Genomic DNA, 13,238 nt, shown 5'->3' on the forward strand with positions numbered 1-13,238 from the left:
AATTCTTTGCTCATGTTGTTCCCTCTTCCTATAAATGCTGTGGGTTGAAACCTCACCCATTCTTTGGGGCCTATCTGAGATGTCACCTTCTTTGCGAAGATTTTCCTCATGACCTCATCTTGCCCTTCACTAGATGTTCTTTTTAGGACACTCGCTGAACTTTGTATCCCTCATGATATTTAATCATAATCGGTTTCTTTTAATATAGCATGTGTGTACTTACCTTATCATTCTTAAAAGATTATAATGTACTTGAAAGCACAGACATAATCATTCATCTTTAGTTCCTGCTATCTCCTAGCCACGGTTTTAGTAAGTAATTGGACTTCACTACAAAAATTGTGTAACTCCATTAAAGTATTTAAGATAGGAAAGAGCAAAATTCCTGTGCTTATCCGACACAATGGACAGTTATGCAGCATAAAGAAATTACATATATGTAAATACAGACACATACATGTATGTAAACTTGTCATTTTGCTAAGACGTATTTGTTTCAGTATGGAAGTTTACAGGACACCGCTTTTTATTCCTGGGCTGCACCCAAAAAAAAAAAATTGTTGACCGGATTATAATTTGAGGACAGAAAAAAATGGCTTCAACATCTCTTTCAGTTTGGGATTTGGCCAAAAGGTACGTTGGCAAACGCTTACTAAACCGAGAGGAGACGGGCCCTTAAGAACCTCCCGGAGATTCCTTGCCTGGGAGACGTCTTGGCTGGGGCTGGCGAAAAGCTCGGCGCAGGGCGGCGGGAGGGCTGCGCGGCGCACACCTTCCAGCACTTTCCTACGCCACGGAACCAGGCCAACCTGTTCCCACCGCCGCCTCCTGCCTCCTCGCCGCACAATGCGGGCGAGGCCCACGCCACGCACCCTCTTCCCGGGTGCCTAGGCCAGGCTGGGAGCGCGCCGAGGCAGCGCCGGCCCCGACATCCGTCGTCGGGCGGCCAGGGCGGGGGTCCGAGGGCCAGGAGGCCGCGTTCCATCGGGGTTTCTAGGTGAAGGGCAGGAAAACAACCGGTCGGTCTGGGCGGGGCCGGGAGGGCGGAGCGAGGGCGGAGCGAGGGCGGAGGGCACATTGCCTCATCCTGTACATTTTACTGGAAACGGGGCGCATCCGGAGGAGTGGCCGGGAGGCTACCCCGACGCCGCCAATGGCCCGGCCGGGCGCGGGGGAGGCCGGCGAGGCGGTGGCCTCTTCTCTCCGCCCCTGGCCTCGAAGGCCGGTTAAATAGTCGGGCACCTCCGGACCACGCCCGTGCCCGCGCCGTCCTCCAGCCGATAGGTCCCCGAATCCATCACAGCCACAGCCGCAGTCGGAAGGCAGACGCGCGCAGCGAACCGGTGGCGCAGGTGTCTGGGGTCCCCGAGAGCCGAGCCCGGGAGCATGATCGTGGACAAGTTGCTGGACGACAGCCGCGGCGGAGAGGGGCTGCTGGACGCGGCCGGCGACTGCGGCCTCATGACCAGCCCGCTCAACCTGTCCTACTTCTACGGCGCGTCGCCGCCCGCCGCCGCCCCCGGCGCCTGCGACGCCGGCTTCTCGTCGTCTGGGCCCTCGGCGCCCGGCTCGCCCGGCTCCGACTCCTCCGACTTCTCTTCCGCCTCGTCCGTGTCCTCCTGCGGGGCGGTAGAGTCCCGGCCGAGAGGCGGCGCCCGTGCCGAGCGGCTGCAAGGTACCCACTGGCCCCGGCGGGGCGGCCCCAGGACCCCCGTTTGCGGGCGGCCCACCCGCGGGGAGGGGGGCTCTGGGCCGCCCAGAAGCGAAGTACCTCGGCCAGGTGTTAGGTGGCCTCGGCGCCTGCTTTAGCGGCGGTACATAATCACAGTGGCCATCATTATTAGGCCACTACTGGATGCCTTGCCCCGTGCTGGGCGTTGAATATCACTCCATGCCCTTTGACCGTCTGTGAAATCTGGGCGCCGTCTAGCTGGCCTGGTAGCTTGAAACACACAGCTCTGACTTCGGGTGGGGGGAATGGACCACGTTGGGTTTTCTCTCTTTTTTTTTTTAAAAAAAAACACTTTTATTAAGCTATAATTCACATACTATGGCGAGGTTTTGGATCTGATGTAGGTGTACCTTTTTCTTGTGGCTGTTTTAGTGAAAGGCTGTAGCCGGCGATAAGGGTTTGGGTACTGGGTTGAAGGTTGTGATTTATTTCTTCCTAAGTACGTATTTGTGGAAATTTTAAGTAAAAGGACTTTATAAAGAAAAGAAACCGATATTATTAAGATGTAAGGTGAAGCTGGACTGAAAACCAGTTTATACCTTGAGTCTGTGATTTTCCGAAGTCTGCCCAGAATTTCTTCGGTCTTTGTTTTGTGTGCTTTAGAATGGTTGAGCCATCTGTAGCAGAGAAAGGCGTAACGTTTCCGTTCTGCGGCTGTGAATTGTTAGTTTCTTTTCTTAATGAACGGAGTTGCATAATTTGGAGGAAAACAGGATGCCGCTGTAGGTGAACCAAAGAACGTCTAGATAATCTCAAATTTTGGAAAATCTAATCAGCATGATTTTAAAGAGTGTTCTCTTTCAGGTATTCCCCATGGCTGGCCACTCCTGTTTTGCTTGTGTTTTAGTTTAAAATGTGATTTGTCATTTTTATTTAAAAAAGTGATTTAAACCACTCGGTTGTATAACATGCTCCCTGTATGTTAAGTGTGTAGCAAATGCCAAAATTGTGTGTGTATTTAGACCCGTTTTTTTCTCCACATTTGGCCTTCATCTGGCTGAAACTATTTTGTTAGTTGTTTGGTTTACCATAGGGGATTTCTGAAACTGAATTTTTCTCCCTGTGACGCTGAGTTATTAACTACTGTCATTCCAGAGAAATGCCGTGTTAGATTCTGGCAAGATATCCTTAGACTTAAGCATAAAACTAACTAGTGTTTAGTTTGCTCTATCGTTGAGTTGTTTCTCTCATGTGTTTGATTATATATATATATATATATATGTGTGTGTGTGTGTATATATCTATATATTTAAAATTATGCCTTGTTTTTTGTCCCATCTTATTTTTTTCCACTCTCAATGGAGTTGCTGAATTATTCATTTCCTGACTCTTTGTGTGTTTACTTTGTGTTCAACTCATCCCAAGAGGTTGTGACATAGTAGTGGTCAGAGGAGAATGCTGTACTCATGTACTGCATTTTTTTTTTTTTTTTTTTGCAGTACGCGGGCCTCTCACTGTTGTGGCCTCTCCCGTTGCGGAGCACAGGCTCCGGATGCGCAGGCTCAGCGGCCACGGCTCACGGGCCCAGCCGCCCCGTGGCATGTGGGATCCTCCCGGACCGGGGCACAAACCCGTGTCCCCTGCATCGGCAGGAGGACTCTCAACCACTGCGCCACCAGGGAAGCCCTCATGTACTGCATTTTAAAGTGTATTTTAAAGCTTAAATATGAAATGAGATTATTTCCTTTTTACTTAGAAGGCCTATGTGAACAATCCAAAAACAGTCGGTGAGGGGAAATCCTGTGTGCATGTGTGGAAATGCGTTTAAGCTCAGTGAATTTATGTAGCTTTCTTGGCGTAGCTGAACTGAGGGAAATAATAAACTGAGACATCGTTAAATGTTAGGCTTTGGTACATTGAGATCTTTGGAAGAAGTTTGTTTTGTACCTTCTTAGGTGAGTGGAATTGATAGACTTTAAAATTTCTGTGTGGACATAAAGCATTTGGTTTGAACAGCTAAAAATTCATCAGTTATTCCTTGCTCCCCCAAGGTTTTTCAAAAGTTTAGAATAATTACAGATTTATGAGAGTCAGGGTGGCAAAATCTGTGATCCTGTCTCATGGGTGGATAGGGCTGAGAGACAGAGAATTAATTTGGGTTTATCTCTCGGCTCTGGGGTTCCCTGAAACGATATTTTTATGAGCTTTAATTCCTTAGGCTTCCTGGTGGGGAAAGGTATCAGGCAAGCGAGTTGAAGAGGCTTTGTGGTCTGTTAGTTGGGAACTTCATCACGTTGGATAGCTATGCTTTTGAGATTATTAATATTCATGTCTGTGAAGACACTTAATTGGGATATGTTTTGTTTTTTGAACAGTTGAGCCCCATATGGGGGTTGGAAGGCAGCAGAGAGGACCCTTTCAAGGTGTTCGCGTGAAGAACTCAGTGAAGGAACTCCTGTTGCACATCCGAAGTCATAAACAGAAGGCTTCCGGACAAGCTGTCGATGATTTTAAGGTGGCACCTAATTTATTTCTTTTGGGTTGGGGGGTAGGGAGGTTAGCCTGTCAGTGTTATTACTCTCTGCTAACCTAGGTTGGGCAAGTCTTTTGTAGACCACAAAGTCCATAGGACAGAGAACATATTTGTCCTGCTGTCTGCTATATTGCTGTTACTTCGCCCACTGCTAGGCACTTGGCAGGTGTGCAAGAGAAATTTAATGAATAAATAAATGAAGGCAAGTTGGGGGCAAGGAAATTAATGTGGCTCAGTTAAAATGAACCATTTTGACTAGAAAGGGAAAACTCAAGTGGCCTTATTAATTTTATCTTAACCTGAGTTGAACTAAGGTGAAAGTGCAAACGGGGGAAGTTGCAAGATAGGATGGAAATTAACATAGAAAATAAATATTGCTAGAATAGCCATGTCAGAGGTTTATGGTGAACTGTAAAGAGGGGTAGAGATAAGTCTGTTTGTTGATGCATGTTAATCAGGAAACCATTTATCACACACTAAATTGGAAACTTTTTTTCCTGATAGACACAAGGTGTGAACAGAGAGCAATTCACAGGTAAGAGTTACCTCTATTTGTAATATCATGGGGGCTGTAGGGTAAAACAGTGTAGTGTAATTATGGGTAAAAATTTGTGAAATAAAATTATCACAGATTCCATATTCCTTTCTTGGGTATAGAATTGAAGAACACAGTATCATATAGTGGGAAAAGGAAAGGCCCTGATTTATTGTCTGATGGACCAGCTTGCAAAAGACCAGCTTTGTTACATACCCAGTTTTTGGTACGTATCTCACTATTTTCCTCTGAATCCCCTTTGGAAATTATTCCTGGAATAATTTTGGAAGGGAGTGCGCAACTTATTTTTTCTCCCTTTCCAGACGCCACCTCAAACACCCACACCCGCGGAAAGCATGGAAGATGTCCATCACAATGAATCCAAACAGGGCAGCAGTGCTGATCTGCTTCAGAGCATTATCAACATTAAGAATGAATGCAGCCTGGTTTCCCTGAACACTGTCCAAGTTAGCTGGATGAGCCCTGTGGGGGTCCCTCCGAGCTCCCCCCACGAGCAGCGTCAGGACTTCCACGGAGGGCAGGTCTTCTCTCCACCTCAGAAATACCAACCCTTCCAAGTCAGCAGCTCCCCACACATGATGGATCAGGCTTCCATGTACCAGTATTCTCCACAGAACCAGAACGTGCAGCAGCTGCCGCCACAGCACTACACCCACAACCCAGCTCTGGAATACAGTCCTTATTCCAGAACTTCCCAGTCCCCCAGCTATGAACCAAACATCTTTGATGGTCAAGAACCACAGTTCTGCTCGAACCAAAGTTTTGCATCCCTTCTAAGTGATCCCAGGGAATCTGAGAACATTGCTGTTCCCCCACAGACTGCCCCCAGCGTTCAGCAGCAAAATGATGCCCACGTGCAGAACTTCAACATGATGCCACACAGTGCCTGTGAGGCCCTGGCGAGGCATGATGCAGGCTCTGCCCCTTTAAACACACCACCGCCCTTCCCGAGCATCATCGGAAATCCAATGAACACCACACAGTTAGGGAAGTCATTTTTTCAGTGGCAAGTAGAGCAGGAAGAAAGCAAATTGGCACATATCTCCCAAGACCAGTTTCTTTCAAAGGATGCAGATGGTGACACGTGAGTATCCCTTTATCTCATTGAGCTAATTTGGTAAGCCATGCTTGCTGGACACAGTGGGCACAGAATTTCTCTAGGGGATGCCAGCTTAGATCTGAGTAAGTGGTTGGCTAAACAAGATGACTAGTGGGCGTAGCATGATCGCTCATATTTCAAGCGAGAGCTTTCCTTTCTTTTTTTTTCCTGGCTGAACAAATTACCTGTTCTAAATTAATAAAAATGTACGTGTCTTTGAATAATTGGTTTTGAAAGATTAGCATAGATTGTGTCTGTAGAGCAAAATCAGTTAGGTCATGGTTAGTTGGTCATGATCAACTGTGAGTTGATTTGTAGATTGAATACTGATCTGTCCTGACGTCTTTGTGGTGTTGGGCAAGTTCTTTAACCTCTCTATGCCTCAGTTTCTGGGCATGTAAAATGATAATACCTCCCTCAGTGGGTTTTTATGAACATTAAAAATAATGGATTTAAAGCAATCAGCATGGTGCCTGGCGTACTTCTTTTTTCTGGTAACCTAATTCATCTTGTTGCAACTCAGATGTATTGTCAGCATAGCAGAAAAGACAAATTATGCTCTGTACTGTTTGAGTACACCAACATATCAAGAAAGGGGTTAAAGGAAGAATTTTTTTTTAAAAAGGATGAACTTAGTGAAATAAGAAATAATTCACTTCTTTTCTTTTACTTTTTTTTCCCCCAGGTTCCTCCATATTGCTGTTGCCCAGGGGAGAAGGGCACTTTCCTATGTCCTTGCAAGAAAGATGAATGCGCTTCACATGCTGGATATTAAAGAGCACAATGGACAGGTGAGGATCTTGACAGAGGGAAATGGCAAAGTGTGGTCATGGGGACAAGATGACGGCCGGTCTCATATTTATGTGTAGATCATTTCAGAGTTCCAGACCAAGAGAGTTTAGTTAATATTAACTTCTGAATGTTGACTCTTTGTCACTGCCAACCTTGAAGTTATTAACGTTAACTTTGTAGTTATTTGACCAAAGACTAACTGGATATAATAAAGCTGCACCCTAAGCTTATTTTAGTTTCCTTGTGTTACAGTATCTTATTGCTTATTAACAGGATTTATTTTCTCTATGTGGGTTTTTTTCCCCTCGGTCTTAGTTTAGGTTCATATTCTTTGTTACTATAGTGTTATGGGTTTTAAAAAATATTTTTTTCCTCTGAATGTCCACAGAGTGCCTTTCAGGTGGCAGTGGCTGCCAATCAGCACCTCATCGTGCAGGATCTGGTGAACCTCGGGGCCCAGGTGAATACGACTGACTGCTGGGGAAGAACCCCCCTGCATGTTTGTGCTGAGAAGGGCCACTCCCAGGTGCTTCAGGTAAGAGGCAGCGAGCCAGGCCTCCATTACCACAGGGCCAAAGGGGTACAGCTTGGATATTAGGAGTTGGATGTAGATTGCCTGTTGCAATGCTCTCTTTTGAGTTGACTTACTCCTTTCTTGGAACACTGGTAGATAAGTATTTGTGTAGTTTGTCTTTTGCTGATAGATGTCTGTTTTTAAATTCTGCAGGCAATTCAGAAGGGAGCAGTGGGGAGCAATCAGTTTGTGGATCTGGAGGCAACTAACTATGATGGTAAGTGATCGACGCATTATTGGGTGAAAAACATTCAGAGAGAGGGGCCCATTAATTCTAAGGGCACTAAGTTCAACACCAATAAGGAAGGGAGGTAATTAAAGCTAAAATATTCTATAGATAAAATTAGCACTAAGACCCAATGGAGGGATTACTCAGATGACCTCACTAGTCCTTGTGGAGCCCATATGTAGGTCATGTGAGAGGCCACCCTCCAGGTTTGTAGTTACAGAACAAATAAATGAATTGATGGGATGCTTGACCACTGCTTTCTTATGCTTTTTTCTAGGCCTGACCCCTCTACACTGTGCAGTTGTGGCCCACAATGCTGTGGTTCACGAACTCCAGAGAAATCAACAGCCCCATTCACCTGAAGTTCAGGAGCTTTTGCTGAAGAATAAGAGTCTAGTTGATACAATTAAGTGTCTGATTCAAATGGGAGCCACAGTGGAAGCTAAGGTAAAATTCACAGAAGAGTTTGGAAATGGGATGTGGGAGAGACGTGGTTATAGCCGAAGACCTTCTTCCCAAGTATAGATTAAAACTTTTCCCCCTTTTTATTTTATTTTTGCCATCTTTTTAAATTAATGGAGTAGCAATGTATGGATAGTTAAGCTTAGATTTTAAAAGATCACCTCATCTGCTTTCTTGATTTGCTTTTAATCTATGGATTATTATTCAAAAGATCATTTAGCTGTGAAATGAATGTCTTTATTTGAAAGGAAAATAAAATGCTTGAAATTGATATTTCCATTTTGCTTCCATTGTTATACACAGATACTAAAGGTAGTGCATTTTGTAAGGGTTTGTTCATTGTTGTTGGATCTGGACTTAATCTTCTGTTTTTTAAACTGGAAAATATTTTATTATCTTTAAATTTGAGGTTTATTTGCTGAGTATTTGCTATGTACAAGGCTGAGGTACTGAGTTAGGGGCCCTAGGGGAAAATACCTAAATCATAAGCCACTTGGGTCCTTGGGGAGCTTACTGTCTAGTAGAAATGGTGAGAGATATAGCTAATTATAAGTCTACAGGGTGGCCACCAAGTCTGGAAACATAGGCGAATACACAGTAAATGATTTATTATATTACAGCACATGATAAAACAGTATAGTCTATGTTTCTATATTTTATGGCCACCCGGTATACAAGGGTACATGTGATAAAAGGGAGTTAGGAGGAATGAGAGATTACATGGAGCTTGGGTTGAAGGAAGGGTTTATGGAGAAGGGGGCACTCCGAGTGAGTCTCCAAGGGTGAGTCAGACATATGAGAGACTGGGTGAGAAGCATACCCAGGGCATGGTTTCTGGATGTTCATTTTTTTCCCCCCCTTGCCTTTGACAAGGATCGTAAAAGTGGCCGCACAGCCCTGCATTTGGCAGCTGAAGAAGCAAATCTGGAACTCATTCGCCTCTTTTTGGAACTGCCCAGTTGCCTGTCTTTTGTGAATGCAAAGGTACTTTTAGAAGTGTTCAAGAACTGCGCAAGAGTTGGAATAACCTTCTTTATACCTTCTTCAAGCTTTTGAGCTGCTTTCATGAAAGTCTTCCTTCCTGATGGGTGTTGTTTGTCTCTTTGTCTTTAGGCTTACAATGGAAACACCGCCCTCCATGTTGCTGCCAGCCTGCAATATCGGGTGACACAGTTGGATGCAGTCCGCCTATTGATGAGGAAGGGAGCAGACCCAAGTACTCGGAACTTGGAGAACGAACAGCCAGTACATTTGGTTCCTGATGGCCCTGTGGGAGAACAGGTGAGGGCCACAGAAGGGAGAAGAAATACTTTTAGGCATTGTTCCGAAACATAAGGGGCAGGGGCCAGCTGGCACTCTTCAGGTGGGCTTTATCAACATCTGTGTCTCAACAGTGGTCACTGTAGCCCTTTAGAGTCAATTGCTTTGTCTCCAAAGGAAGAGTAAGAAATTTGAGGGTTTATCCATGGACCCCAAATGGGTCTTCCAAGACACAAACTTGGGTTTGGGCTAAGTCAGAATGGTTTGACATTTGGAAGTTGATGAAAGAGGAGGAACCAAGGTTCCTGCACATACTAAAGAAAGAGAATCTTAGTTTTGTGAGTAAGTGATGAGCCTTCAAATATTGTGCATATTAAATGAGTCAGTATTTGTAGAGTATTCAGAATAGTCCCAGGCACATAAGTGGGTGCTGCTCAGTAAACATTAGCTGTTAACAATGATTTCTATCTAACTGATCCTAAATAAAAAATGGGAAGGTTATTTATGTAATTTAGAACCTAGAAATATTTTATACTTTAAATAAAATTATGCTTTTCTCATCATATGATTCTCCTGGATTGGTCAGAAAGTTCATTCGGTTTTTGCTGTAAGCTGTTTTGAAAAACTTGAATGAACTTTTTGGCCAACCCAATATATTATATTTGGGGATTGAACAGTTTCATATGACTAAACTTTTCTTGATAACAAGAACTGACTCTTTTTAAGAACTTAAAATATTTTATTTATTTATTTAAGCAGCAGGTTCTTATTAGTTATCCATTTTATGCATATTAGTGTATATATGTCAATCCCAATCTCCCAATTCATCCCACCCACCCACCCCCGCCAGTTTTCCCCTTGGTGTCCATACGTTTGGAAGAACTTAAAGTATTTTTGATGAAACTCTTTCCCTGGAGGAAACAAGAGATTGTGGCTGTGGGTCGTTACATACTTTAATAATCACAAAATAAAATATATGGAATGCAATTTAGCCTTGCCTTTGATTTACAGCCCTCGCTATGACCATAATATTATAGTAACTCATATTTGTGGAGCTCTTTATAGCTTAAAATGAATCACTTGATGATTTGTAGAGTTTTCCTGTATATTATATCACTTAATAGTTAGGAAAACTTTGCAGGGTGAAGGTTCAGCTGGGAAGACTGAGACTCAGAGTGGGTCCAGGCATAGGGACCATCATTAAATAGTAAATGGCAGAGTCCTAAGTGCACTGTTCACTTCTAGTTTGCTGTTTGTGGTGTGCAGTCATAGAGTGATGTTCTCAGGGAGTATTGAGCATGGAGAGCTGCTTGACTCTTTGCTAAATGTTCTTGGATTGCTCTCCTTCCTGCTTTTGTGTTTTTTTGTGTCTCTGTGTGTGGAGGGAGGGTCTTTTCCTTTGCTTTTATTGTCAGACCATGGTCATTGTGTCTCCTTTTAGCAGCTGTCAATTGCATCCCTTACTCCAGTCTTCTTTCTTCTAATTTGTTGCTTCTAATCTGCTGTGGGCTGAGAGACAGATCATAAAATTTGTCAGGCTGGGGTATAAAATCAATTACTAGACTCTGAGTGAGCCTGGGGGTTTCCTGTGATCCATACAGTCATGCACAGATGCTTTAATTCTTGGATGTCATGACAGTTATCTTGACTCGAAGGACATTATAATTTACTTGTGTGTATAACGTGGGCTCTCGGTTCTTGGTTGAGGCTGACATCAAGGTAGGTGAGGTATTATAATAACCATGATTACTGCGTTAAATATTAAATGTTCTCAGAAATAACAGGAGTAAAGATTAGGAAAAGAATATAGGTCTTAGTTAAACTTTTGGAGATTTTCAACCTCAGATAATTTTTTTTTTTTTTTTTTTTTTTTTGCGGTACGCGGGCCTCTCACTGTTGTGGCCTCTCCCATTGCGGAGCACAGGCTCCGGACGCGCAGGCTCAGCGGCCACGGCTCACGGGCCTAGCCGCTCTGCAGCATGTGGGATCTTCCCGGACCGGGGCACAAACCCGTGTCCCCTCCATCGGCAGGCGGTCTCTCAACCACTGCGCCACCAGGGAAGGCCGGCCTCAGATAATTTTTAATGGAGATGCTTTACTTTCTTGTACTCAAAGATCATTATAGCAGGTCTGTAGTAAACTTTAAAAGGAGTTGTAGTATTTTTTTTTTTGTCCCCTTAAAGTCTTGACACATACTGTTGCATATTTCTTCATATACTTACTTACAAAGAAACTGAAGGAGATGTGGTACTTTGATCATAGAAAAAAAAACCCTCACAAGTCCTATTGGTTTCCTTTCCAGATCCGACGTATCCTGAAGGGAAAGTCCATTCAGCAGAGAGCTCCACCGTATTAGCTCCATTGGCTGGGAGCCTGGTCAGCAATACTCACTGTCAGTTAGGCAGTCCTAATGTATCTGTACATAGACCATTTGCTCTGTATTGGCAAATGTAAGTTGTTTCTATGAAACAAACATATTTAGTTCACTATTATATAGTGGGTTATGTTAAAAGAAAAGAAGAAAAGTATCTAATTTCTCTTGGCAGATTTTAATATTTCATACCTGGGTATCTGGGATCTAGACATCTGAATTTAATCTGAGTGGTAAAATTGACTTCAATTAACAGTAGCTTTTGGGTAGGAGAAGGCTTTGATTTGTGGCATAAGGCATTGCTTATGTAGCTATTGCCAGTTTAAAAGGAGGTGAATTGTAAACTTTTTCTTTAAAGAAAAATGAAAGCATTTGGAAGTTAAAAAATAAATCTGGACGTAGTGTTGAGGCTTCGTTTGGCCTGATGCAGTACCTGATAGTTATTGGTGTTGCAAAGTCTCTAGTCGTTGGACTAGATGGAGGGTACCATGGTTAAAGTTTGATCTTTGCAAACTGTATATAATTGTTATTTTTGTCTTTTAAAATATTTGTACAAATATTTGTACATTGGTCATTAACATGGCCACATTTGAAATGTGTAAATCAATAAACTAGAAAAGAACAAGTGGATTTTCACTATTTTTAAAAATCATATGCATTCAAAGGAGCTGTGTAATCACCATTTCTGTAGATGAAACAGATGGAGAGTTGTTCCTTTAGTGGCTGGCAGAGCTCTGTTTGAATTGTAAATATGCTTTGAGATGAGATACATTATTTGCAGGGAATTGCATGCTGTTAAAGAACACCTTTTTATGACTCACTTTCTAGAGTTTATGATTTACTTGCTCTGTTGGAATGTTTGTTTTACCTTTATAAGAACAACAAAAAGTCAATATTGAAACATGTTTTACTGGTTTTCTGTTGTCAAATAATGATAACGTACCATGATGTTTCATATTACCATTCAGAAAATAAATGCCTAATTTTTTAGTAACTTTAATTCTAATAATATTATTTTGCTTATCTCTGGCATACCCCGAGGAATGTATATGGCTTTGATTGTACATTAATTCTTTGTAATAAATTTGATTCATGAAAAACCTTTCTTTATTTCTCTTATTTTTTTTTCTTTTTTTTTTAACATCTTTATTGGAGTATAATTGCTTTACAATGGTGTGTTAGTTTCTGCTTTATAACAAAGTGAATCAGTTATACATATACATATGTTCCCATATCTCTTCCCTCTTGCGTCTCCCTCCCTCCCACCCTCCTTATCCCACCCCTCTAGGTGGTCACAAACCACGGAGCTGATCTCCCTGTGCTATGCGGCTGCTTCCCACTAGCTATCTATTTTACATTTGGTAGTGTATATATATCCATGCCACTCTCTCACTTTGTCCCAGCTTACCCTTCGCCCTCTGCATATCCTCAAGTCCATTCTCTATTAGGTCTGTGTCTTTATTCCCATCTTGCCCCTAGGTTCTTCATGACCATTTTTATTTTTTTAGATTCCATATATATGTGTTAGCATACGGTATTTGTTTTTCTCTTTCTGACTTACTTCACTCTGTATGACAGACTCTAGGTCCATCCACCTCACTACAAATAACTCAATTTCGTTTCATTTTATGGCTGAGTAATATTCCATTGTATATATGTGCCATATCTTCTTTATCCATTCATCTGTTAA

At 42.9% G+C, this 13,238-nt stretch overlaps 1 protein-coding gene across 1 annotated transcript; it reads left to right on the top strand.

Annotated features, from left to right (window-relative positions):
- Positions 1-1,191: 1,191 nt before the first annotated feature.
- Positions 1,192-12,753, top strand: NFKBIZ (NFKB inhibitor zeta). The gene is made up of 12 exons (XM_081235421.1): positions 1,192-1,675; positions 4,048-4,187; positions 4,710-4,740; positions 4,863-4,966; positions 5,064-5,845; positions 6,546-6,651; positions 7,041-7,187; positions 7,380-7,443; positions 7,733-7,902; positions 8,791-8,901; positions 9,031-9,198; positions 11,480-12,753. The coding sequence occupies exons 1-12, from the start codon at positions 1,387-1,389 to the stop codon at positions 11,531-11,533; spliced, it is 2,166 nt and encodes a 721-aa protein (XP_081091547.1). The 5' UTR covers positions 1,192-1,386; the 3' UTR covers positions 11,534-12,753.
- Positions 12,754-13,238: the final 485 nt, after the last annotated feature.

Source organism: Mesoplodon bidens, assembly GCF_964165515.1.
Source record: "Mesoplodon bidens genome assembly, chromosome: 5".
In the NCBI taxonomy this organism is placed as follows: Eukaryota; Metazoa; Chordata; class Mammalia; order Artiodactyla; family Ziphiidae; genus Mesoplodon; species Mesoplodon bidens.

Excerpts from the sequence above, each read along its gene's own strand:
- NFKBIZ (XM_081235421.1), top strand. The coding sequence starts at position 1,387 with ATGATCGTGGACAAGTTGCTGGACGACAGCCGCGGCGGAGAGGGGCTG. Across the intron at positions 1,676-4,047 it reads CCGTGCCGAGCGGCTGCAAG|TTGAGCCCCATATGGGGGTT; the intron begins GTACCCACTGGC and ends TTTTTTGAACAG. Across the intron at positions 4,188-4,709 it reads AAGCTGTCGATGATTTTAAG|ACACAAGGTGTGAACAGAGA; the intron begins GTGGCACCTAAT and ends TTTTCCTGATAG.